At 42.4% G+C, this 24,092-nt stretch overlaps 1 protein-coding gene across 4 annotated transcripts in view; it reads left to right on the top strand.

Annotated features, from left to right (window-relative positions):
• Nucleotides 1–24,092, top strand: part of lrriq1 (leucine-rich repeats and IQ motif containing 1) — a 39,592-nt gene that overhangs the window by 9,853 nt on the left and 5,647 nt on the right. For 2 of the 4 annotated variants that reach the window (XM_086209716.1, XM_086209718.1), the window contains 12 exons: nucleotides 4,642–4,824; nucleotides 8,667–9,119; nucleotides 9,580–9,661; nucleotides 11,698–11,823; nucleotides 12,255–12,344; nucleotides 13,203–13,336; nucleotides 14,115–14,186; nucleotides 14,930–15,018; nucleotides 15,913–16,008; nucleotides 21,665–21,770; nucleotides 23,224–23,284; nucleotides 23,833–23,953. In XM_086209716.1, coding sequence (XP_086065842.1) covers nucleotides 4,642–4,824; nucleotides 8,667–9,119; nucleotides 9,580–9,661; nucleotides 11,698–11,823; nucleotides 12,255–12,344; nucleotides 13,203–13,336; nucleotides 14,115–14,186; nucleotides 14,930–15,018; nucleotides 15,913–16,008; nucleotides 21,665–21,770; nucleotides 23,224–23,284; nucleotides 23,833–23,953 — 1,613 coding nt within the window. Of the gene's footprint in view, nucleotides 1–4,641; nucleotides 4,825–8,666; nucleotides 9,120–9,579; nucleotides 9,662–9,953; nucleotides 11,063–11,697; nucleotides 11,824–12,254; nucleotides 12,345–13,202; nucleotides 13,337–14,114; nucleotides 14,187–14,929; nucleotides 15,019–15,912; nucleotides 16,009–21,664; nucleotides 21,771–23,223; nucleotides 23,285–23,832; nucleotides 23,954–24,092 lie in introns of those variants that run through there. The other 2 variants (XM_086209717.1, XM_086209719.1) reach the window with 2 other exon arrangements.

Raw genomic sequence — 24,092 nt, 5'->3', positions numbered from 1 at the left:
ATTCCAGCAGAACACAGGCCTTCCTTTCTGCTTCCCAGGATTAGCACTGTGATCTGTGTCTGCTATTAGATTACTGCGACCCGCCACCGACGTGTGTGTGTGTGTGTGTGTGTCTGTCGCACTTAGTGCTTATAATTTTGAAAATATTGACACAACAGAAAAATCTATTATTTTCTCAGCGTCAATTTGCTCTTTCAGTTATCGTGCTTGAATATTTTCCTCATGTTAGGACAGTTACAGTGAGTTTATATATAAAATATGTGATGAACACATATTCTTTGTGCTTCTTCTGGCGTTTCCTGAATATCAATGACAGTTGTTGCAGGTTTGCAAAATTACTCACACCCACTTATTAAATATCCAAAACTACACCTCACTGTCCTGCCAAAAAATCCATTAATGGCTCAGTTTTAGATGATTATTTTATCAAATAACATTTAAACTGTTGTAATTACATTTGTCATGTTTGGACAATAACTTTTCCCTTTCAAATAAACATATAAGCCTTGTGTGCTGCTTTCCAGTAGTTTCAGTCCTGGTGAATGGGTTTAACATTGCACATCTCAATCTTAGCAGCACTCCAAGAGCATTAAAATGACCATTCGTCCATTAACACACACAGTCGGATGGCGGAAGCTGACGGTTCCAACTTAGCCGTCAGGCACAATTATCGTACTTATAGTTCCTCACTATAATGTTGTGTAAAATTTATTGTGTTGTGCTGTTTTTCTGCTTCATAACCCCCCCCCCCCCCAAACCTGCACCACCCCCTCAAAAACATGGTTACATATTAATATTTTCCTTTCTTAAGCCGAAACTGAACCATAATATTTCACTGAACTTTACTTAACCTCCAGTGCCAACAGTGGAATTAACCTGGTGTATTTCCACACTCATGCCCTGGCCCTTTCATCCTGAGCCAGAGATAACACCAGCTAAATTAAGGCACCAACAGGCAAGCGCTAAGAATTACACTCCCTGTCGGCAGCCCCCATATCCAGGGGAGGTGGACGAAGAAAACACTGAGCCCGATTAATCAGGGCCACCTTAAGAGTCTGATTATTGGAGGAAGTCTTCACTAAATGAAATATGGGCTTGTGCTCATGCAGGCTAAAGAAGGAGGACACAAATGAAGGAATGTGAGCTAAAAGTAGGGTTTCCCTCTGACAGGAGGATGAAATTTATGTAAATTTAGGAAAGATTCATGTTCAAGTCCATGTGAAGTCAAAGTAGAAATAGCTCAAAGTAGCTGTGCTTTGTTTAAAATGTCTCGGTTCCACTCTTTTGCAACACAAGTTTCAGTTTAAAACCTTCTAAAATGGAGCTTATGGGGCCATTTGTTTCCACATATTTCCATATTTCCAGTCAAATCATGAAGCCAAGGAGGAGCTTAGGTAGCAGATACTGATTGGGGTTTATCTTAGACAGCGGCGGTGAACATGCATCATGCCCCCACACGATGAAGCACGCACACCAGAGACTTGACCAGGGCCATCTCCTCTAGTTTACTCTCTGCTATCAAATGTGGATAAATAATTTAATCCTGAGCAGCTTCAGTCTTTACGAATACTATTGAACTAAATGGGCCAAAGGAAGCGTTTCAGGTTGCAGGGGTTGTGTGATGCTCAAAAAAATTTACAACCATTTTACAGCCACAAGAGTACGGAGTCACGGCGCTTCGGCAGAGCCAGCTACTTCCAGTTAGCCCTCCGCTAACTTGACCATAAACAATAGCTGCTTCACAAAGTACTGTAAATCTGTTGTATGTGGAAAAGTATCTTGGTCCTGCGGTGCATCATGCGACAGATGGGGGAGGGGTGTAACAATCAAGGCAAGTATTTTCATGGGATGAAAAAATAAGTACTCGCCCGAGTGCAGGATGAGTGATCACATATTTGAATTTTTATTTTGCAGGAAGAGAAATGACAAGGATTTTGGTATCATTTTTTAAAATATGTTTGTCCTTAATCAAGAGATAAATCAACAGCGAACACAGGGACACAAGATAAAACAGGGATCGTGTATTTTTCATTTCATAGAACCTTTAAATTTACCTTTTTAAAGGTAAAACTCCATCAGAGGAACGGTTTCCTATCATGAGTAGATTATAGACTCGCTCATATTATTGTAAGATCCCTTTTTTTATGAAAAAGTACAAATAGTTTCTCCAAATTATTTTATGAGAGTCATCCATTGTAACCATCAACGGCTCATGGCATCTACTTATTTTGTTCTTAAGTCTTTCTAGTGTGTCTAAGTGGCATCCATTGCTGAATCGAATTACACTCCTCACCTCAATGAGCTCATGTAACGACCAAAAGGTCCTATTTATTTAGTTTTGGAGCTACATTTGAAGACAGCCAGCCAGAAAACATACCCGTAGGGTTGGAACTGAATCCCAATCTGTGTTGGAGAAACCAAGCGGGCCACATCAAAACCGTATCCCTCTGACAGTACACGGATCCTGTCCACTGAATTCATGGCTTTTTTCATTTTCAGGACGACGATAGGGTTGGTAAAACTTGTGCTATCTGCTTATAGTATAAAATCATGCATTTTTGAACCCTTTACAATTATCCAAAGCACCCCGAATATCAGAACAAGTCCTCTAACCCAAATGGCCGTACATGAGGAAGTTTCCTGTTTGACCCATCACCACAATTCTTCTGTGAGCCCTTTACAGATCAATGTGGAAAATAATATGCGATGTTCAAACACCGGTTGGTTCAATTCAAGAACAAAACTCTCTGTTAGGGTGAGAAAAACATGGTGGTTTGCATTAACATAACAACTCTTGTTGAGGATAGAGGATGGCTGTGTTTTTTTTAAAACACTTTTTTACTTTGGGCTGAAAATTTGAAAATGATCAGCCATCTCCCACTGCAATGTCAACAGAGGTCTCCACTCGCTGCTGGCAGCAGAGATTGAACACAGGTGATGTTATCTGATTTCCTTATTTCCTCTGGCCATCATTACCACGGCTGCTAGGTGGCAGCTGTCACAGATACATTTCAGTGGTGCTCTTTGCATTCACGACCTATCCCAGCGGGTTTTTGTTTTGTTTGTTTTGTTTTTGTTTTTGGAGGAAAGTCTCCAAAATATCGTACCGCCTGAAACATGGAGAGAATCCTTCAATCATCTGTTCCACTTAACTCTTTTCACTGCGTTCAATAAGAAATTAAAAATGAGCTGTGTTGAAAATATGAATTTCCCTTGATACATTAGAGTTAAAATTTGGTCATCTGTCTTCAAAGAGTGTAAATTTAAGGAGAATCAAAAGACTCAAATACTCACCAAAAGCTCCCTTCAGGAATCCATTTGAGGGTCCCCCTCGTCTCATGTCTTATCCTCTCTGGTGACATAATGGACAGGATTTAAGAGCATATGGTGCTCTGGGAATCAATTTTGAAAAACCAAGTTGTCCATAATGTTTTAAAAAAGTCAACTTTGTAGCCTGAGGGCTTGTTTTTTTACTGGTTTTATTATTGCCGTTCCCTAGTGTCCCGTAGAGTTTCCAGCTCCACATTTTCCCACTGAACAAACCACATTTGGGCAGAGCTCCACTGGTGGATGCTCTTGAGTCTGTTTCTCTGGCAGATAGTTGGGATTCCTCTGCTTGGACATCCTTTGCCTCAGGCAGCTCTCCCCCAGACTCACTCAGGGCTCCCCTCCAGTTTGAAGGCTGATACGACTTAAAATACACGATTTGTTAGAGGTGGTTGTCCAAAGTGGCTGCATAACTACATTTTGGAATGCTGTTTTATTTCTGTTAACTGATAAGTCTGGTTTGTTCTGAGGACAAAGGATGGTGGACTCAGCATGTAAAACATATGTCTGAGAAGCTGGTTTCAAACATCTGCTCAAAGTCTAGAATTGTTTCTACTTCTGCAGTATTTGTACAACTTTGTAGCAGTTGTGCTGTCCAGCTTTCTACCACATAGTTGACAAGAAAGTAGACTGATCAGTTGTAATGTTGATTGAGCGATCAGCTTGAAGTTAATTACCTCCTCTAATGACCTGCCAAGCCTGTGAACTCAAAAGGTAAAATGTCCCTGGCAAAGGCCTTGGGCCAAACTCCGATGGAGCTTCGCTCTCTGGCTAACACATGTTCATGTCCTCTCTGTTGGAAAAGATAAAAACTTAGAACTTGAAGTTGATATTGTAGAATAAAAATTTGTATAATTTGTAAAACATTACTGATGGCTGTATTTTAATTCCTTTGGATAAATGATTAATGGTTTAAATTGAGGGAAACGCACATGTTTTTAGTGAGATGATATCAAAGAAACTAAAAAAAAATAGGATATTTGAATAGAGCTTGGTGATATAGAAAAAACTAGATATGATATTTAACACAAAGTACCTTCATGTGGAATTGATGTAGGAATGACGATCAGTTAGTTCACAAAATATTGATACAATGAGATCTTTAATAGATAATCAGTCATCCGTCTATAATGACATTATATAATGCAGCCTTTAAAACCAGGAAAGGACAGCATTTAGGCTGTATCACAACATGCAGACAACCAAAATCGAAGCCTGTATCGAGTGTCGTATTACAGTATCAATAGAATATGGATGTATTGCCCAGCCCTTCAGTATAACATGGCCTTTAACCCAGTTTGCTTTCACTTTCAGGTCCACTCTACAGCGGGTGGTTTCCAGTCTGAGGACCACTGATGGCGAAGCCACGGACTTCTTTCTGTCACCCTCTGCTGTTCAGCAGCAGGTCAGCTTCGCCTCAGGCAGCTTCCTGACCTTCTGCCAGGTGCAACTCCAGCAGACGCGTGATTTACAGCAGCAGCACAGTGATGAGCTCAGGTACATGTTGAATGATGAACCGCTCGACGCACGGTCACTGCTCTGCGGGGCTAAATCAGGTTTTACTAGTTACCAGTTGTCAGAGAGCTTTGGTAACGGGGTGTTTGACACCAGAATTTACAATTTAGTAAACAGCATGCATTGTTGATTTATAGGATAGCATACTGGCCTTGTTCGTGTTGGAGAAGTTAAGTGTCTGGAGCGCCTCGATATGGTCCGTGGAAAGCAGGGCAGGAGGAGAACGCTCAGCTCAGGTTTATTTACGCAGACCTGTTTTCATTCAATGTGTCCTAATTGGTCAAATGGGTATAAAATCTACCATACATTGTGTTCCAATGTTTTCCAAAGGCCCTCTTTTGCTTTTATTTCTTCTCATGTAATTGCATAACACAAAATCTCTCATTCTGCTTACCAGAGCAAAACTCACTAGGTGGTGCTTCTTAGTACAAACTGCACATGTAATTGATATTAGATATAAAGAAAAGAGCAGAGAAATGAAGGCAAGAGGCGACTCCCTGAAGCGATCTTACGGGAAGACGCTTTACCTGGAAAACCAAAACAAAACCAAACACTAAACAAAAAGTAGAAAAGGTTATATTACCCTTTTTATCTTATGCCTGGCTGTCAGACGTGCCGCAGCCAGGAATGTCAGCTATCCTCTTGTTATGTCTGATACATAGGGTGTAGTGAGTCTAAAGACAACGTCCATCTATTTTCACAAGTCCTTCGATGTCACCGGCCTCCCCTCACATCCATACTCCTATGCAAGATGGACCACCAACACTTAAAACACTGGTCAACTTTTGCTTATCTTCATGACCCTTCCAAATTATACAACACAAAAGATGAAACGTGGCGGTGGCTACCCGTACGGGTCACACCGAGGACTCCCTATGGCTTGGGGGTAGCATGGTGCTCTCTTTGCTTCACCCCTCACTGTGTGCCCTCTCCCCCCGCACCCCAGCCTCTGGACAATGAGCCGTTCTGTGGTCTTTGCAAGGACCAGCACAGCCATTTAACCCCTGGCCTGACCTTGTGTCAGTCCGGGGTTTTGAGGAGGTGAGAAGAGTGCCACACGTCAGTCCACTGGAGATTGTAAGGCTGGAAACCATGGGGTTTACAGGGGTATGGTTTCACAACATTTCTGTAAAGGATGCAGGATTTAAGATGCTTGCTCCTCATAGAAGTACCTGAATCTCAGCAGAAAAGACAAGTCTGTGTCCTAACGTGATCCTATATGAGCGTCCTTTTTAATCCTTTCGGTAACATTCCTCCCGGTGATGTGGTCCGGATGTGTTCTCACTGCTACATTGCTCACCAGCAAGGAGTGCAACCGTATTTGAAAAGACAGGCTAGAGGCTTCACACAGTGGGGCAGAATACATATTTAATGTTCTCTGAAGTGAATTTCCATTTTAGACTATGTTGCAATCCATAGACTTAATAAATTATGTTAGGGAGGCTAAATGTTGAGACCCAAGTATACCAGTGTGTGCAGTAAAATTCTCACAGGGAAATCTTTCAAAAACATCTGTTGTTTGGTTGTTTTTAAAGCACCTGACCGCCACCATCAGGACATACAGTGTGCAGCTTATTGGAGGTGTGAATCACCAGTTTAATTACTATAAATTAATATGTAGATTCTTTGTTCAATGATTTGATATACAGCCAACAACGATATCGCCAATATTACAAAGTCTGCCACAATGCAATATCAACCCTATAAGGCTCAGATGCCTGTGGGCAGTGTGAGACAGTATCAGACGCCCATTTAACACAATCTGTTTCATTCATGTTAACTCTCAGAAAGCAGCTGGAAAACCATTTTGACAGTTTTATTGCTGAAGGAGCTGGGCTTGGGCGGAAATGATGAAAGTTAGATGTGACATGGAGATTTCAAAATAAAAGTGTGTTGTAAAGATGACGGTGTACTATGAGGTGTTGACATCGTATTGATGCTGTTGGATCGCTGATTATTTGATTGATGTATTAACTTTTCTGCAGCTTTCACCGACGTACAAAACTACCTTTTTACTTGGCAGTGACCGGGCAATTTTACCTCAGGTGATGAATCTGATTTATATCCCTGTTGCCCAATACAAAATGATTCCTCCGAAGCCCAAGCAGCACACCTGCACTAAGTTTGCTGAAAATTTGCCCTGTAGTTTTTGTGTAATCCTGCTGACAAACAAATGCCCCCAAAAATCTTTCGCCCTGTTGAGCATCTTAGGTTAAAGAGAGCTTCCTTCACAGGCTTTCTCTTGATAACTAATAATTCACATTTACCTTGTGCAAACCACTTCCGTCTTTTTGCGTCATCCATATTCACTGCCAGTTGTTATTTTTTCTCTTACTAAACAAAGGATAGCATACACTGTGCTGTATATCACACACTATAAAATTAAAAGTAACCACAGTAAATTTCACAGGAATACAAACAGAGACTTGCTAGAAAGTCAATATGAGTCTTGTAGCTGTTACTTAGGCTTTGTTTTGAAGCTTGAACATTCTTTGGTATACAGGTCTTATATATTCACTGTGACCCTGGAGTGAACCAGCAGGTAAAAGGAGGCCATTGGGGGTCATAATCCTTTTGGATCTCCAGACTCCTCTCTCTTGTCCCACTGTGCAGGAAGAGCCAGGTCTTTGTGTCGAAGTAGCTGCAGCACCTGAGGCTACTGGCTCTCCAGACCGGCTGGGCACTGAAGGGTCTCTGGGCCCTCAGGGGAGAGGACGGGGCAGCAGAGCTGTGTTGCTAATAGATTCATTAAGTTTCCATTGAGGTGGCTTTGTAGTCCTTTATCCCCTCAATGAAAGAGACATTATATGGTATTAGGACACACACAGAACAAAGCAGGCAAATCACACACATGTACACACTCACCTTACCCCCTCTCACAGGAACTGGTCAAGAACTGGAATTTCAGCCAGATCAGATATTTGTCTTTGGGTGGTTTCATTTCTCACAATCATTTATGCTTAATTAAGCTTATCTGCTTTCGAACTAGAGTATTCTCCAAGATGCACCATGGGACATTTGGCACTTTGCTGGCCTTGCATTGTTTTCCATCGTATTTATTACCTCTGCTAGATGTACCCTGATCAGCGGTACTGACTTTTTGTTTGTCTGTTTGCAGGAGAAAAAAGTTGAGTATTGTTTTTGATGAAATTGTTTAGGATGATAGAAACTATTTTTGAGGTAAGTTTGGAGTAACACTGAACCTTTTAGAATAATATTCATGCAAAGCTAGCAGCAAAAAATATGCTGATAATAAGAGGGTTTTTTGTTTGTTTGTTTTTTTACCACGGTGCCTGTAAGCCATTCAGATATTGAATGGGGCACCCACTCACGGTTAGACGCTAAACAACATGTAGTGCCACATGTACATTGCAGTGTCACTGGATGGCATGTGACAGCACAAATGTCAGCCACCCAGACGATGTCTGTCATTCTGACTCACTGAGCTGTGCTGTATGTGGAAGAGGGGCCGGGTCATGGGTTGTGTGATGCCAATGTTTCATCTCAGTCTGTCATTTCAGATCAGCTCCTCACACCCTAGAACCCAGACCCTCAAACCTGCCACTGCACTTCCTCAGGGCACAATGAACGATGACTGGTCGATGAGGGCATTGAGTCGAAGAGACGTTTTTGCATTCATAAGTAGCTTGAGATCGCTGTTTTTGTGTGAGTGGTTCAGGCTAGGCAGGTATTGACTAGGGGTAAGCCTAAAGGAAATGAATGTAAGTCTATGTAAACACGCTGAAGAGAACACGTGATAACACGTGTGTTTGTGTGTGTGTGTGTGTGTGTGTGTGTGTGCACGCGTTTGTGTATATTCACAGCAATGCCTCCCTCTCATTGGATGCTGTCCAAATCTCCTGCCGACACTTCAGCAAGGCTCTGCAGCTGGCTGAGGACCAGAGATTTGCCCATGAATACGGTGACATCACTGCCGCTGATGAGCAAAGAGCCGCAGGCCAAACAACATCTGAGAAAACACTTGAGGAGGACAGCAGCAGCACTGGAACACTCGTGAAGCACCCAGAAATAGAGTTTACTGGAAAAGCTTCACCAGTCATTTCAAACAGCGACAATATCAGATGCAGCGACTGGACTTTGGAGAAGCCGGTGACAGAGAGCCAGTATGGCACATTAGGCACTGTCACAGCAGGGCCAGAGATGTCAACAGTTTGCAAAGCTGACAGCTTTCATTCCCTGGCAGCACAGAGAACAACGACTTCTGCCAATCTTAAAATACTGCCTGGGTCCAACTGTCAAGACCTAGACCTCAAGAAGTAATCCAACAAATATTCTATCTGAGTCAGCATTGTGTTAAAGTACTGTCCATAGATTGAACGTAACATCAGAACTCTTCATGGCACACAACTTCTCTCTGCAGGGTTTAAGAAAATGCTCTTTTTTTCTCCTCATAATTCTTCATAGCAGCTCCATTTTCTGAGTTTCTGCTGCAGGATATTTGTCATAATTGAAGCCCCCTCTTGGTGATTCATAGCACAACATGTTAGATCTCATTAGCGCTGCGCTATCTTTGGGAGGACGATAAGTCTGTGATATATGAAGGGTAGCTTATGATGGGCTTAAACTTTTCCAGAGTCCTGCTTTTCAGAAACCTGCTCAGAAATGAATCTTGAAATATGAATGTGGTATGGCATCATACATATCCCTCACATGCATGTGTGCGTGTGTGCGTGTGCGCATGTGTCTGTGTGTGTTTCTGCATTTAATTTGGTGCAGCGCAACAGCAGCAGTTGTAATTCAGCAGCAGTGGAGGGAATACCAGCAGAAACGCTTAGATCAAGCAGCAACTGTCATCCAGGTAAGACAATTGTTTCCAAACCTGTGTCCTATTTTCTCATGTCTGTGTCTAAATAATCATTTGGGACCAAAGCGATAGGACTCGCTTTAATACTGAGGAAGTGTAGTACATCCTGCTCCCATGTGTTGGCTGCACAGGGCAGTTGTCTGCATCAAAGTACATAAGTTTTGCTTGTTTTGTTGTTGACAGGCTTAGCTTTTGAAGTGTTTTATGGTAAGTATTTTGTTATGCAGTGTAAGATGGTGAGTTCATTCAATTAGCCACAAATTCATCATATCCCTGTCCCCTAAAGGTGGTCTGTAGCCCCTGCTCCACTGGCCAAAATACCTGCTTACACCAAATAACACTTGACTTCTGTCTGCAATGGCAAAGGGTTTGCCTGGCATTCAGTCCTGGGTCAGCTGACCCTGCAGAGGACGCGGGTAAACATCACCTCAGCTTCTGTCAGCATTGATGGGAATACAGAGCACAGGTGAATGCAGTAGTTGACGGCCCGCTGCTGGTGTGACGCTTTGATGCTTTTAGCATCTGCAACTTTTTGGCATCTTGGCCACACATCTGTGCAGAGAGAGTGAAAAGCAGACTGGAACAAAAACCTTTGAACAGTAAAGACTGAAACACTGTTTACCCTGTTTTCCTGGTGCAGTGGTGACAGCAAACGTGATGCAGCAGGAAAACAGAAAGTCAACTCATCTACTGGCAATGGGAAAACCTTTTTAAAAAAAAAACTTTTAGATAAAACCAAGCTCCTCTTTCTGTGCTCCACTTTCTCCTGAACGACTCTCGGTAACGCTCTGTCACGTTTATGCTGTTGCTCTTCCTGCAACAACTCATGTCCTGTGACAGTTTAGAACAAGACTTGTCCCTCAGTGAGACTTCTCTTCCAGGTTAAACATGTCTATCTCTTGTCTCTGTCCTTTCCAGAATGTTGTCAGATGCTTAGAATAACAATCTGATTTTGTCAGTGGCAAAAACACAGATACTTTTCTCATTTCATGGTTGACAGTTAAGGTTTCCTCACTCAATATTCAACCACTTCCAGAAGCTGTTCTCCCTATTAATTATTTAGATCCCAAGGATGAGAAAATATGACCCTGGTGTAAAAATATCTTTAGATTTAAAGATAGACATCAACTCTGATCAACTGGTTTCAATTATTAAATGAAATTTTTTGCACATCGCCTTTTTTCAGACTTTTGTAACATCTTCCACCAGCGAGATGGCCTGAAGCAATGGTCTGTGTTTTCTTGTTATGTCCCATTGACAGTCCAACCTCTGTGGCCTCCCGTTATCTTCATCTTTTTAACTTATCTTTCCGTGGGCTCAGGTTAACCACAACAATTTAAACCTCCAGGAAATCATTTGTGAAATTATAATTTTGACTCAGTTTTCATTGTCCAGTACTTACTACTCATGTTTCCTTGTGGACTCCTCAGATATCCATCGTAAAATAAAGGCCACATGTACCCAGAACGTGACAACTGAGTTGAGGGCTCGACAGTCTTTTTTCCTCCCTGAACGTCCATCTTCAAGCCTCATATGTGAAGTCTTCCTCTCCTCTTCCTACAGAGGTCCAAGCTGCTGTTCTGAAGAACATGCTATTTAACTCTTCATCTCTCAAATCTCTTTTCAACACAAAAAGTGTTTGATGAGTCCTCGAGGGCTCTTTGAGGTAGAGAAGAGGGTGGCGGTACGGGTGATTGGGACAGGAGATGTGTGTGCGTGGAAGGCAAAAAGTGATTTATCAGATTCCAAAGAAGTGTGGTAGGAAGAGTTCTAGGATTCATCTTCAGCTCCACTTGTAGTGAAGTGTGCCCCCCCCCACCCCCACTGGGAATTGGAGGATTTAGAGGCACACTGGAACTTCATTTGTCTTGGAGCAGCCCGAAGTCACACAGAGTTCAGACAGCAGAACACTCAGCAATTAAAAGAGAGGTTAACATATTTTATCTCCCTAATGGGATAACACACAATATTTACGCTTGTTCTGTGATTCATGGAGAGATTTGTACCATTTGTTTTTTGGGTACCTCCAGGCATTCTGGAGGGGCTTTACTTTGAGGAGGAGGCTAGCATCTGCTCTTGCGGCTGTCACATGCCCCAACACCGGGGAGGAGGACACCTTTGAGGTGGTGGACGTGGATGAATTTGTCTTTGATGAGGTATGTACACAAGTTCACGTGTTCCTCGTGTTCATGGGTCCAAAGTTCCAACACAAAGATGCATTAACTGGCATAAATAGGTGTCCTTTGTCTGTTCATATGCTGACAAACTTGCACATGTGCAAATCTGCATAATGTAGGTACATGGAAACATTTACATGTGAAATTCATACACACACACACACACAAATCCATCAGAATAATTATAACCTATTCTTCACACTATAAAACTCACTTCCTGATGAAATACACATGCATGTTCAGCTCTGAAGACACTTGTCCATGTTGTTCTTGCCTTTTTCCTGTCAATAAATATAAATGTATCAAATACATCATATAAATATAATCAAGTATATAATCTAAATATAAATGTAAATTTATCAAGTATGAAATATAGATATAAATGTATCAATTAGTTTCTTTTCAAAAAGGCAGAGCTGGAGAAAGACTGGACATTGACGCTCTCTGAGGACACACCTCCCAGATGGGACTCTGCATCCCAGCAGACATTTTCTGACAAGGTAAAGCAACCATCCTGGGACAGTCTATACAACTTACAGAACCCGGTGGGCTGGTAACGCTCAGCGGCCTGTGAGATTTACCAGTCCCTCTGTATTGTCACCAGAGGAGTTTTTTCTTTGTCCTATCCCTTTCTCATCTTGGTTATCACCCCTCCAGGGTTCACCTCACTCTGCATGGTTGATCTTCAAATTTATTCCCTTGAAAAACAAGATTATTTTCTGTAGGCCCGAAGGTTGCTCAGCACCAGTAGATGTCATTTTTCATGCTGGTGGACTGTCGTTCTGTTTTTTTTTCTTCATTTACCTCTGGTTGGATCTTTTCTTTGGAGCGTGCTCAGTGCTGTTCATCATGGTAGCTAGTTTTGGCTAAATGATGGGGTGCAGCTGCTGTCATGGCTGGCCTCAATGTGTTGATGGTGAGGTCCACATCAAAGGCCACAATGAACAATATAGCACTTCCACAATGAAAAAAAGGGGATCTGGAGAGTAATTAAGTCTTTCGTGTGTCTCACAAACGAGCATTCTTTGTGTTTCATTTGCTCTGGTTGAAAGTTTCAGCCAAATACTTAAAATGAAAACATACACCTAAGTTAAATGTGACCAGGCGTTATTGTATACATTATACTAATAAACAGAGGACTGTCTAGACAGAGCTTGTTTTCCATTTTGAGCCCTGCGTCACAACCCTTTGAACACAACATTACAGAAGATTTATATTTTAAACATGTTTCCAAGCTATTGTGATGACTGGCCTCTGTAATCACGTTGCAAAAAACAGTAAGCGATGGACCAAGTTCCTTAAATTGCATGATAAGAGTGACACATTTTTGCTAACACAGTGTCGTGTTGGTATTTCAGCCTCCCGGTCCCCCTCCTGAAGCCACCCAGTACATTTGCCCTCCACCACCTTCGGGGAGGCCTAAACAGGCCTGGGTGCCCAGTGAACAGATGGACCCTGCAGGGCAGAGAGTTTCTTCAATGAGCTCCAATAGGTGGGACTTCCAACAGCCACTCATTTGGCTGTCTTGTATTTGTGGAACTAGAGATGTTGGTCAATTTTTGTTTTGGGTCAGAGGCTTCATGCTGTGTCTTGTTCTTGCCGTTGTTATCTTTGGAAGATCTTGACGGTCAAATTTGGCACAAATGTCCATAAGATTCAAGGATGTATAATGAATATTCTGGTGGTCAAAGGTTACTCTGACAGGCACATTATTTACGAGCTGTCGAGCCGAAATGCAGGCAACCTAAAATATGTAGAAAATAGTATTAATGATTACATCATAATATCTAAGATAAATAAGACAAACCTTAATTCCTCCCTCAGTGGGGAAATTGGCAGCACCGACATCAAATTGCTAAAAACAGTGGAAAGAAAATGAACTCTGCTCATTTGATTCAATCTCGACTGTGATTGTGAGTGTCACATGCTTTTAAGATGAGAATAATGACAGTATCTTCATTACACCCATATTCAACTTGCATGTGACTTCAACATTGTCCACATTTAATGGTGGTTTTTAATGCTCTTAAACTTGAACTCCCAGCAGCCACAAGTGGGAACTCGAAACTGAACGATACAGTAGAAATGTTTCCGTCCTTATGTCTTCTGTTTATAACTTGCATAACTTGTCATTGTCATCAGTAGCTTGTTAATTTGGTTGCCATGGTTGAAATGTGATTTTTCAAAAGGCACGAGGCTGTGTTGAAGTGTGAATCTCTACTTTTCTCCATCTTGTGTCCTTTTGATAACAATAATCTATTTGATTTCAGAGGCAAATCCCCTGTTTCAACCTCAGTGCTCAGCGGTCTCTCAGGAAGATCAGAAAAGATTCTAGAAGAATGGTAAATCATCATCTCATCCTGGGTTGTCTTCATGATGACGATTTTGTTGTTTTAAAAAGCATCTATTCATTATTCTTACATATTTAATAACATTGTGAAGTGACACGTCTGTTTTATTCCAGTATGATCACAGGGTAGTAATAGACAGAAGAGAACATGGTCCTGGATTGATCTCAGTCCGACCTTCAGGACAGAGAATATTTTACATTATTTGGTAACTGTTCATCAGAGTCTCCCAGCACCCAGAAATGTGTGGAGTTCTATACAAGTTCATGTTGCCTTAATATATCAAATGTATGTTGATGGCACACAAATATATATAACCGCCTCACCAATTAATTTTAATTAGATAGTTGTCCTGGGATGGTGCGTCGAACGCATGAAGAGGAATGTTTCAAATTCCTCTCGAGTTAAATGAGGACACAACTGGAAATACTGAGGTCACCTCAATTGTCTGTCCCTGAAGAATACAAAAATCAAGCTATAAACTGGATGTTTTCTGGCATTCATACCTAAATCTCAGTAGCACATTCATACCAAAAATAAGCCTTCTACCATCTTAGATATATTGTAACATGACCAAAAACTCGAGGTTTGTTAGCTACTGGATGGGCCGGATTTGCAGCATAGGTGTTCACAGATCCAGGTTCTGATGTTGTGCATGTTCAGCCTCTGATAGTGAGCCATTGTTTTGCTGTGTTTACACCTTTGTTGTTTTCTTGCCTCTTGCTTCGTCTCTTCAGGGGTTTCACCAGTAGTCACACTGCTTTGTTGATGCTCAAGAGAGCCCAGAGGATGAAGTCAAAGAAGCAACTACACAGGAAAGGCTTGGGTGTGTAGAATTGGCGAGCAAGAAATATAAATCTGAACTTTGTAATTGAGATTTTTGTCAGGTGTAATGTTTCATTTTCCCAGAATCATTATTATACAGTTTTGTTGTTTGCAAAAATCAGAAACACGTAGATGAAGGCAGATCGTGTCAGTAGCTTTTGTTTTTTCCCTCTTGAATGGCCCCAACTACAAAGCCCCCTTTGTTCAGTAACCCCTCTACACCTGAACAAATTCTGCTGTCTCCTAATTTGTAATCTTTCAACACCAAACGTCCCAGACGGCATGGAAGGAACTGCTGTAAAGGCATAAATCCATTTTCTACAGGAAAAAAAAAAAAACCCACACAAATTTTTGCCTCTTTTCATTCTCTTCTTTGTTCCTTCAGCCGCACTATGACAGCAGCGAACCTTTCCACCTCGTGTATGGTAACGAGCCATAACAGACAGCAGAAGCCAGAGCCTGTCGCCTCTTATTGGGCCTTATTTGAGAGGTTGCAAAGGAAATGAGGATTGCCAAGAAACCTCTTGACAAGTCCTTCTGTCATGACTTTCATTTTGTTGTATTGTAGTGGTTGAGTGTGGTTGCAGTCAAAGGTGACCTCACCTCTGCACTGCTCCGGGAAACAGTAGTCCAGCCCTGGTTATCATGCTACAGTCACGTAGAGGGACACTGCTCTTTGATCAGAAATGCAAAAGCATAATTCCTCTACCAGGGCTCATGTCATCTTGCTCCACCGACACACAGGTCTATGTCGACTGTAACTTCTAATGGCATCTGCCTCAGTGGAGCCAGGGCGCTGTTCTAATATTTTCCGAATGTTCGGTTGTGGTTTTCTGCTTCTGCTTTTAGGCCTGCTTTGTCCTTCTTTGACCTTCTCTATCTCTTACTCTCCTAGATTCCTCCATTCGTCTGGCACTGTTTAGGAACTGCACTTACCAGCTGGGTCCAGTGGAGGCATGTAACAGCCCAGGCAACAGAAATGGTCTAAAAGGTAGAACTACAGACATGGTACACCAACACAAAACCCAGGTGAACATGGTAGATCCTGGCCAGCTTCTGGCTTACGGCTTCTAATCATGGATCCACGTATGGCGAGCGGTCGGAGCTCCACTATCAACTATGAACACCGTTGAGGCGATGAAAGATTGTCGCTTTCACTCGAACTTTTGTTATCTGCAAAGTCATGGAGATATGAAATAGTAGCCACTGACCCACCGTCACTGTCCTCCATGCTAGTTTTTACTATTTCATTCAGTTTAGAAGTCCAAGAAACAAACCTTCAATGTTTTTTTTGACAGCACCTTTCATTTATTTACAGTGCGTTCATGATGTCAAATATGACTAATTAGAAGGGGAAAAAGAGCGGCTCCTCATCTACCTGAAGGGATCGGTCAGCTTTTTATGAGCAGGCTGACCCAGGTATAAAGAAATGGACCTAACCCTTGGTCTTGGTTGTGTGACAGATGATATGTCTTTGATTAAGACTTTCCTTCTTTTGTTACTGCTGGTAATTTAAAAGAGTGGATTGTGGTATGAAGTAGCTGGAGAGGAGACAAGCTTCTTCCTCCATCTTTTTCTGCTGTGGCCTCCTGCCCTGCCCTGAGGTGGAGAGATGTTTTGGCATTGTGACATGCACAACCAGACTTAAAAGGGGGGAAGAGCTGGAGGGAATGAGAGAGGGAGGATGGGGGAAGTCAGCTTTTATCATGAGGGTCCGTCTCCCTCTTTCCTCTGCCTCCTACCCCCTACCCTCAGCCCCCAGGGTCAAGGTCTGTCGTCCAGAGAGCAAGACATTCACGGTCATCCTGCAGACAGACAGACGCTGATGTCTGCCTGTTGGCAAACTCCATCTCCCTGGTCCAAGTCCAGTGCTGCCATTAGCATGGAATACCCTGTTATTAGCGACAGAGAAATACAGTGTGTCGTCATTTCTCGCTAAAACAATCCAGCAAATTTTGGAAGTTTTTAGTGTCACTTTATCTCTTTTGGGTGGACTTCTTAAGTGATTTGTTTTCAGAATAATTGTGAAGGAGTTCCTTTGTTTACCTTAATTCAGCTCTGTGCTGTCGAATGTCAAGCAACAACTTAGTTTATTGATTTTTCAATTTTTTTCAGAGATGATAAATTGCTCACCATATCTGGCAAAGAATGTCTCTGCCAATACTTTTTAACATGAGTGTTTATTTAGGGCTGCAGGTGTGTGATGTTGCGTGTCCACTCTCCATTCCTAACAGGAGGATGGTGTTTTAGCACTTTAGAGCTGTAAATAAACTCTCAGCTAACTGACCAATGAGGACCTATTACATTACGACATTATTTCCAGCTCTCTGTCTTTACAATAACCTTATCGCTCCCCTCCACCCCACCAATAATCCATCAAGGTGTTCTCATGCATTGAAGTGAAACAGCTACATCAGCTGATAAATTAAAGGAGGGTCATTGGTTAGGATGTCACCCTTCCCTTCTCTTTAAGGCCCTGTGTCCTTAGTCGGTTTTGTGGTCCGATTGAGAGGGATCCTGTAAAACACATATCTTTAACCGGCTTGGTTCTGGAGGAGACGACTCCTGCTGCCCTTTTACTATGTGAGTACGAGACAGTGGCAGCAGCAATTTTGGTGTGTCAGGAACTGGCTCCTGGTACTGTGATTCTGGGTCTTTGTAAATGGGTCCAGGCTCCCCTCTTGCGCCCCTGGCCCTGACCTGTAGAAGGCACCCCCTCCTCCGGATCTATCCCTAGTGCCCGGGGCCTAGCCAGCCAAGCCTGGCCCAGCAAGCACTCCCCGACAGGGGTTAACATTGCAGGATTTGAGTCAAGCCCCTTCTGGAGGTGATTAGCCCCAAACCCATGACAGATTCTTTCCAAGATATCTGACGCGGCATGTTTATTTTATCCGGGCTCTTTGTGTGGATGTGCTGGACATGAGTAACCCACTTGAAATGGGTATCAGCTTACATAGAGAGAGAGAGAGAGACAGAGAGTAGAGGAGAGCCACAAGATGTTTTATGATGAAGGCAAAAAATACAGAAATACACTTCCTGTTTTTAGATGATTTGTATTGTCAAGTGTCTGGCTGCTGCAGATGTTGAAGATGTTGTGTGCCTCCAAGCATTCCTTCTTGCTTCTCCTCTTACTTTCCCCCAATGACTTTCACTCCACCCCCAGGGACACTCTCCAGCCTCTTCTTCCATTCAAACAGAGTCCATCAAATATCCGTCCTCATGTCAGAGGGACACAAGGGTACATATATTTATCTTAGCCTGGAAACGCTGCCTCCCGAGCATTTAACTCGATTTCACACTTCAAGTCATCTACAAAGTCCAGCTGAAACACAATCATCTTGTTTATAATCTGCACTCTCAAATAACTTAATGTCATACTTTAACCACCATTCATGTGCGTTTAATTTCATCCCTGTAATCTCAACTCTTCTGTTCATCACGAGGAACATGTAAGAGAAATGCACAGGCCAGAATACGCTGGGGTAGCAGTCTCACACCTCCCAAGGACATGTGATGATGCAATAGCCAAACAAAGTACCCCCAAAAGGTAAAAAGCAATAATGTTTAACAGGAATTTACAGTAGCTGTTTTCAAGAAAATTTGTAAAGTCTTAAGTTCATCGAAGAAAGGCCCAAGGGCGGGTCCAGCCTTCATAAGACATTAAATCACATATTCGTGGGGTTTCCATTGGGGATTTGCATTTTGAAGTATTGAACTGAAAAAGTTGCTGGAAAATGCTAATTAAATTTCTGCTTTTTGCATTATTCTTAATAAAAGTGGGTCATCTCTTCTTCTACTCTGTTGGTTACAGCCAAAGCAAGCGTAACGTTGCCTCCACGGCCATCTTCTGGTGGCACTCTGCCTCTTTACTCTACCCCTGACCAGTAGATGGAAAGACATCTTAGGCACGTTTGCTTTTCATGCGACATTTCCACAGTTAACGTAAAAGTCTCTTGAAATTTAAAGGAGGCAGAACCACAGACACCAGGCCCTCAGTGTACACATCCTCAGCCATTAACAAATCAACAAATTTGTTCAGCGTTACAGCGCACGTTATGTTATTTCAAACAAAGGTAAAATTCTGTGCCTTTCTGCAACAATCTGACACAGTGACCATGAGTTCTCCCACCAGCTGTCTTCTTTCATTCCTCACACAGCTACTTTCACTTTGAGTTGTGGTTAATGCCCTGAAGGAGAAGCTCCAACATGTACGCCATTATCTTCATTTGTATGATTCCTTCAGCTCTTGAAAGCAGTCATTCTGGCAATAGAATCAGATTCTTTTGTCTGTGGTTGGATGACAAGATGGCCCGGCTGAAAGCACACTGAGATCTTAAATGATTGACAGAACTATCTAAACTCCTTTAGCCTGTGTGTGTCGTCTTTGACCAGCTGTTTGTTCCTTTGTTGTGTTCTTACATTTCCGTGGCACCAAAGTTAAGTTAAGGGGATCATTTTATCTTCACCGAGTAACTCATACTTGTCTTGGAATACCACTTTTTCTTAAGAGGTGGGAGTCAAGCATCCACAGTTCTACTTTGAATTTGTGTTGATACCTGAGCTGCGGTGGGTTTCTTTGATGGAGCATTGCGAGCAGTCAGGACCAGAAAGTTATTGTACAGAGAAAACTCAGCATGTTATTCTTTCAGTCACTAGCCAAAGTTTGTAGCCACACGTGAGTGTCAGAATGTAAATTTAGAACTCGTGCTTTCTATGTTAGAGTTTCTTTGTTTCTTATGCTGTGTTTCAGTTGACCTTGGTAATCAAGATTACTAAGTTCCTGTTTGGAAATTTCAACTTGAACTCCCGCTGAGGTCAGACTTCACTTGGAATCTCTAAAGATACCTGATGAACCCTGAGCACACAAGTCAAAATGGCTGCTCCGTGCACCACGAGTGTGAAACGAACTATCATAAATATTCTTCTTCATTGTGTCACAAGAAATCAGCCGTGGGCACTCCAGCTTTTGTCAGCTGCCGCCTGTTGATTTGGAGTGTGAAGAATGAAGAGTTTGCTTGTTCAAATCAGCTTTAACTTTAAAAGATTTTTGTCACACTTGTGTAGTCACTTTTGATTATACAGCCTATATACTTGTTTGCAATCCGTCCACTTGCCTGACTGTACATGTTTCATGCACTTTTGGACATTGTTGACGTAATGTCAGTGTGTTTCCAGATCTCAGCAGTTTCTTTTACACTGATATCAAAGCCCTGGCAGACGGAAAAATACAAAAATATGAAGTGAAATAAAACGCGACAAGATCTTTGACTCATTCCGGGCACCATTTCATTTCTCATTAGGGTCGACAGTGGTCCTTGTTGCCAGACCCTATGTTGTTTGTTACTGCAGTGAGGTTAGAGGGGAGGAGGATCATGTCTTTGCTGGCTTGCTGCAGGCCAAAGTCTCCACCCTCCTGCTCCCCAAGTCTCTGATAGAGTCACAGTTCTCCCCTCCTCAGCAGAGACAAGCTCACTTAATGTGCTTAAGAGCCCCTCTTAACAGGCGTGACTCCTACGGGCCCCCTCCTGATATCCTGGAGGAGTACTGCAGGGGGATTCAGGAGGTTTGGAGGTCAGACGGGGGCTATAGTGGAAGGTTCATAGAGAAAAAAAAGAGAGGTGACTGTCGTCCTGCTACTGAAGTGCTCATCATCTATTAATGTTCATGTGTATTCATGTTCAGGAAGTTTGAGATTCCATACAAGAAATAAATTACATCTAATTGTGAAAAAAATAAGTTAAGAGCTGTAAGTTGCTGTTAAAAACTAGTTTTTTTTCTCTTAAGTTTTTTTTATACCGCCTTCACCCCCTCCCCCCGGGTATGCTCAGCTTCAGAAAGTGCAAGTAGCCACTTCCTGGCGTTTGTTGGCCCGAGGGGAAGCATCTATCACTTGACATTTTTAGTGGCACTTTGCAATTAACCCATGAAAACTGTAAAGCTTTTTTTCTTTCATTTTTACAGCTCAGCAACAGCAAGTAAATGGCTTAGATAAATGCATCATTAGTTCCAGCATTGGGCTGTCAAAATGTATCATCAGTTTATACCCATCGACGGCAGCGTTACTGTCAGTGCAACATAAATGTTTACTTTGAATTACAACCTTATTATGGGATTTCGACATAAGTCATAAATCAACAGGTTTTCCAATTTTTTCCTTTAACAAATCGTTGGAACATTGCTTTGATTCAATTTTACTGAGAACCACAATCCCCCACATTTGTTGGAGAAAAGCAGCGGCTCTCCTGCTGCATCTTTCAGCAACTTTAAATGTATTATTACAATACCCCTGAGTCCTCTAAACAAATACACCACCTTAAGCCAAATGCAAACACAGGGAGCTTTGACCACAGATCTCTCTCAGTGCTGGGAACCCTGGCTATAACCCAGGCTGTGATTACAGTGAAACATGTCAAACGGTGCCACAGATAAGACTGGTAACCTGCTTATTTGTTGAGATTTACACACTGTTAAGAATCTGTTAACACAACCTCTTCACTCCAGTATTGATTACATCTGCTGTCGTTCACAATCGTGAACAAGCGCGCTGATTTGGCAGCTCGTGCTTTTCATTGGGAACCCTGTCATCGAGAATGTCGTTGAGCTGACATGAGAATCGCTCATGTCATTGATTCCGTGTGTTCTGTCAGTTGATCAGGCTGAGGTGGGCCTTCATCACACGGAGCAAATGAGGCGGCAACGAGCTCAGGAGTGGCTGCAAATCCAGAGCGCTCGGTCTGACGGACACTCAGAGAGGTGAGCTTTGCTGTGGGTCGTGACATTGGCAAAGAACATTTTCTGGAAAGACACATGTATACTTTTTAATTGCGGTGAGCATCACAATAATCATTGTCTTGGTGTAGCAGCAGATCCCAGACACGAAAATCTCCCAATCTGGCCAAATACAAGCAAAACCCTCTTCTACACTAGAGACCACTAATGGCAGAGTTTCTGGGTGTCCTTTATATTCAGTTATAGTCTGAGTCCTGTGATCAAAAGTCCAGCTTAGCATCGGTCAGAAACCACATCCTTTTATATCTTGTCTTTTTTTTTTTTTAAGTCAACTCAAGCTCTGGATATTTTTAGGCTTGTTTTAGTCAAACCAAACCATAAACCTTTTAATTTAGTAATCTTTTTAATCATTAAAAGATTAGTTGACCAAAATGCTTTGAATATTTTTGTGCAGTTTTAGCAGCACTCCTGATAACTTCTGTCGAACAAGACAAACTGATTTTAGGGTGAAGAGAGAGTTGGACATGAACTTAGCTGCAAAAGGTCTGACTGATGTCTGTGGAGGTTGTCTTATCAGAGCACAAAAATAAACAATCCGTCTTGATAATTAATTTATACAATTTAACAAATGAAGTCCTCTTATGAATGGAACCAGAAAAAAATTAGAGACAGCCCTGTAATGAATCTGACCTTTCATAACCCCCCCCATCCAGCACTACTGGTGGTCTGCTGCTGATGTGCAGAAACAACAGGAGGTGCAGCGCAGCCATCCAGCAAAAGATTTTAATCATTTAATGATTTTTAAACTCTATTTAGTAATGTCTCCCCTCGTCTCCTCAGGGAAATCCTCTCAAGATTTAGTTCCTTATTGCTTGAAGATGCTGTCATCAATGTCTCCTCTTCATCCTAGTTATTTCTGTTATTCCCACAAGTGGGTCCGTTGGTGCAGAGTGCAGGCCAGGGCTCTTTCTCTTAGTGGTGGGACAAAACATCCATACTGCAATACTCTGCAATACTTCCTCTTGAAATATGTTCTCAATACACCGGCTAAATGTTGCTAGTTTTGTTACAGCAGCTGGTGTTATAAACTGAGTCACCTCATCGTCATCTGCATTTCTGTACTCATGTTGGTTTTAATCTCAGTTGTTAGATAATTTTGAAACTGACACTACGTAGTAAAACATAACTCCTGCTTTTATAGGAGTTTCTTCTTCATTTACACAGATTTGTTGGTGTGCCGTTGATGAATTGTGTCGCAATGTGCATATTATTGCAGAAATGCTGTTTTTCAGTTATCACTGGCAAAGTATTGCATTGTGTTGGTATTGCCAGTTATTAGGTGACTCCTACCTCTAATGTGTACTGCCACAAATTCTGGCAAATTATTGAAAGAACTGCACGTGGCCGTCACCCACAGAATGAAAGAATTGATTTGAGATGGGCAGAGAACCAATCAGCCGTGTTTGTGATGTTTCAGTGAGCATTTCTTACCCGAGATCAGCTCAGACATTCTGAATGGAGGCAGAGTGCAGCTCGTGGTGAGTACCGTCCCCCTCCCACTCTCCTTTGCACTTCTCTAACTTCATAGAAAGTGAATCTGGATTTGAATCTTTTCTGGGGGGTAGTTGCATGTATGCGGAGGTATGCAGTGTTTACATTCACCAGTCATGTCCTGCACAGTAGGTCCCCCCTCCTGGAGCCTGTCTCATCAGCTTGGAGTTAAAGGAGCGAGGAGCTGGGGGGGCCTGGTCATCAGTGCCACAGTGACACTTTGAATCAGCTCAACTGGCAGCAATTTCTTCATTTCACTTGCAGAAATCTCAGTGTCACTTTGGAGCAAATGTGCAGGGCCAGGTCTTTGAAGTCAGAAACCTCAGGTCTCGCTGTACTGCTCTACGGCAGTCTGACTTATGTTCGCTGGCTGAAGCCCCCACCACCACACCACCACCACCACCACCACCGCTTCCTCTGTTTCTTAGATATATCCAGACTGCAGAGCCACTGGTTGTTGAGTGTTTTTCAGAAAGCTGGACCGCTTGCGTGAGACGTGTCATGTTGGGCCTCATTTGTGTGTGCATGTGTGCAGGCAGAACCAGGATACACAGAACATCTACATCAGGCCGGTGGAGTGTGGGCCAGCAGCAGATTAGCAACAAAGCCTTGCAAAGAGAACAATCAGCTTCATGGAAAGTCTTTGGGTCATGCAAGTGAGTCTCTTTTGTGAAATTCTTCCAAAACTCACCATGTTGCAAAGAACTTCAGCAGAAAAACACATCCTGTATATGCATTTTTGAAAAACTAAAAATTGCAGCGCTGCCCTTTTCATGTAATCTGGAAGTCCAGAGT

The sequence above is a fragment of the Aulostomus chinensis genome, chromosome 7 (genome assembly GCF_037954235.1).
Source record: "Aulostomus chinensis isolate RoL2024-O1b breed Wild chromosome 7, RoL_Achi_v1.0, whole genome shotgun sequence".
In the NCBI taxonomy this organism is placed as follows: Eukaryota; Metazoa; Chordata; class Actinopteri; order Syngnathiformes; family Aulostomidae; genus Aulostomus; species Aulostomus chinensis.
This window is presented reverse-complemented; position numbering and strand designations above follow the sequence as displayed.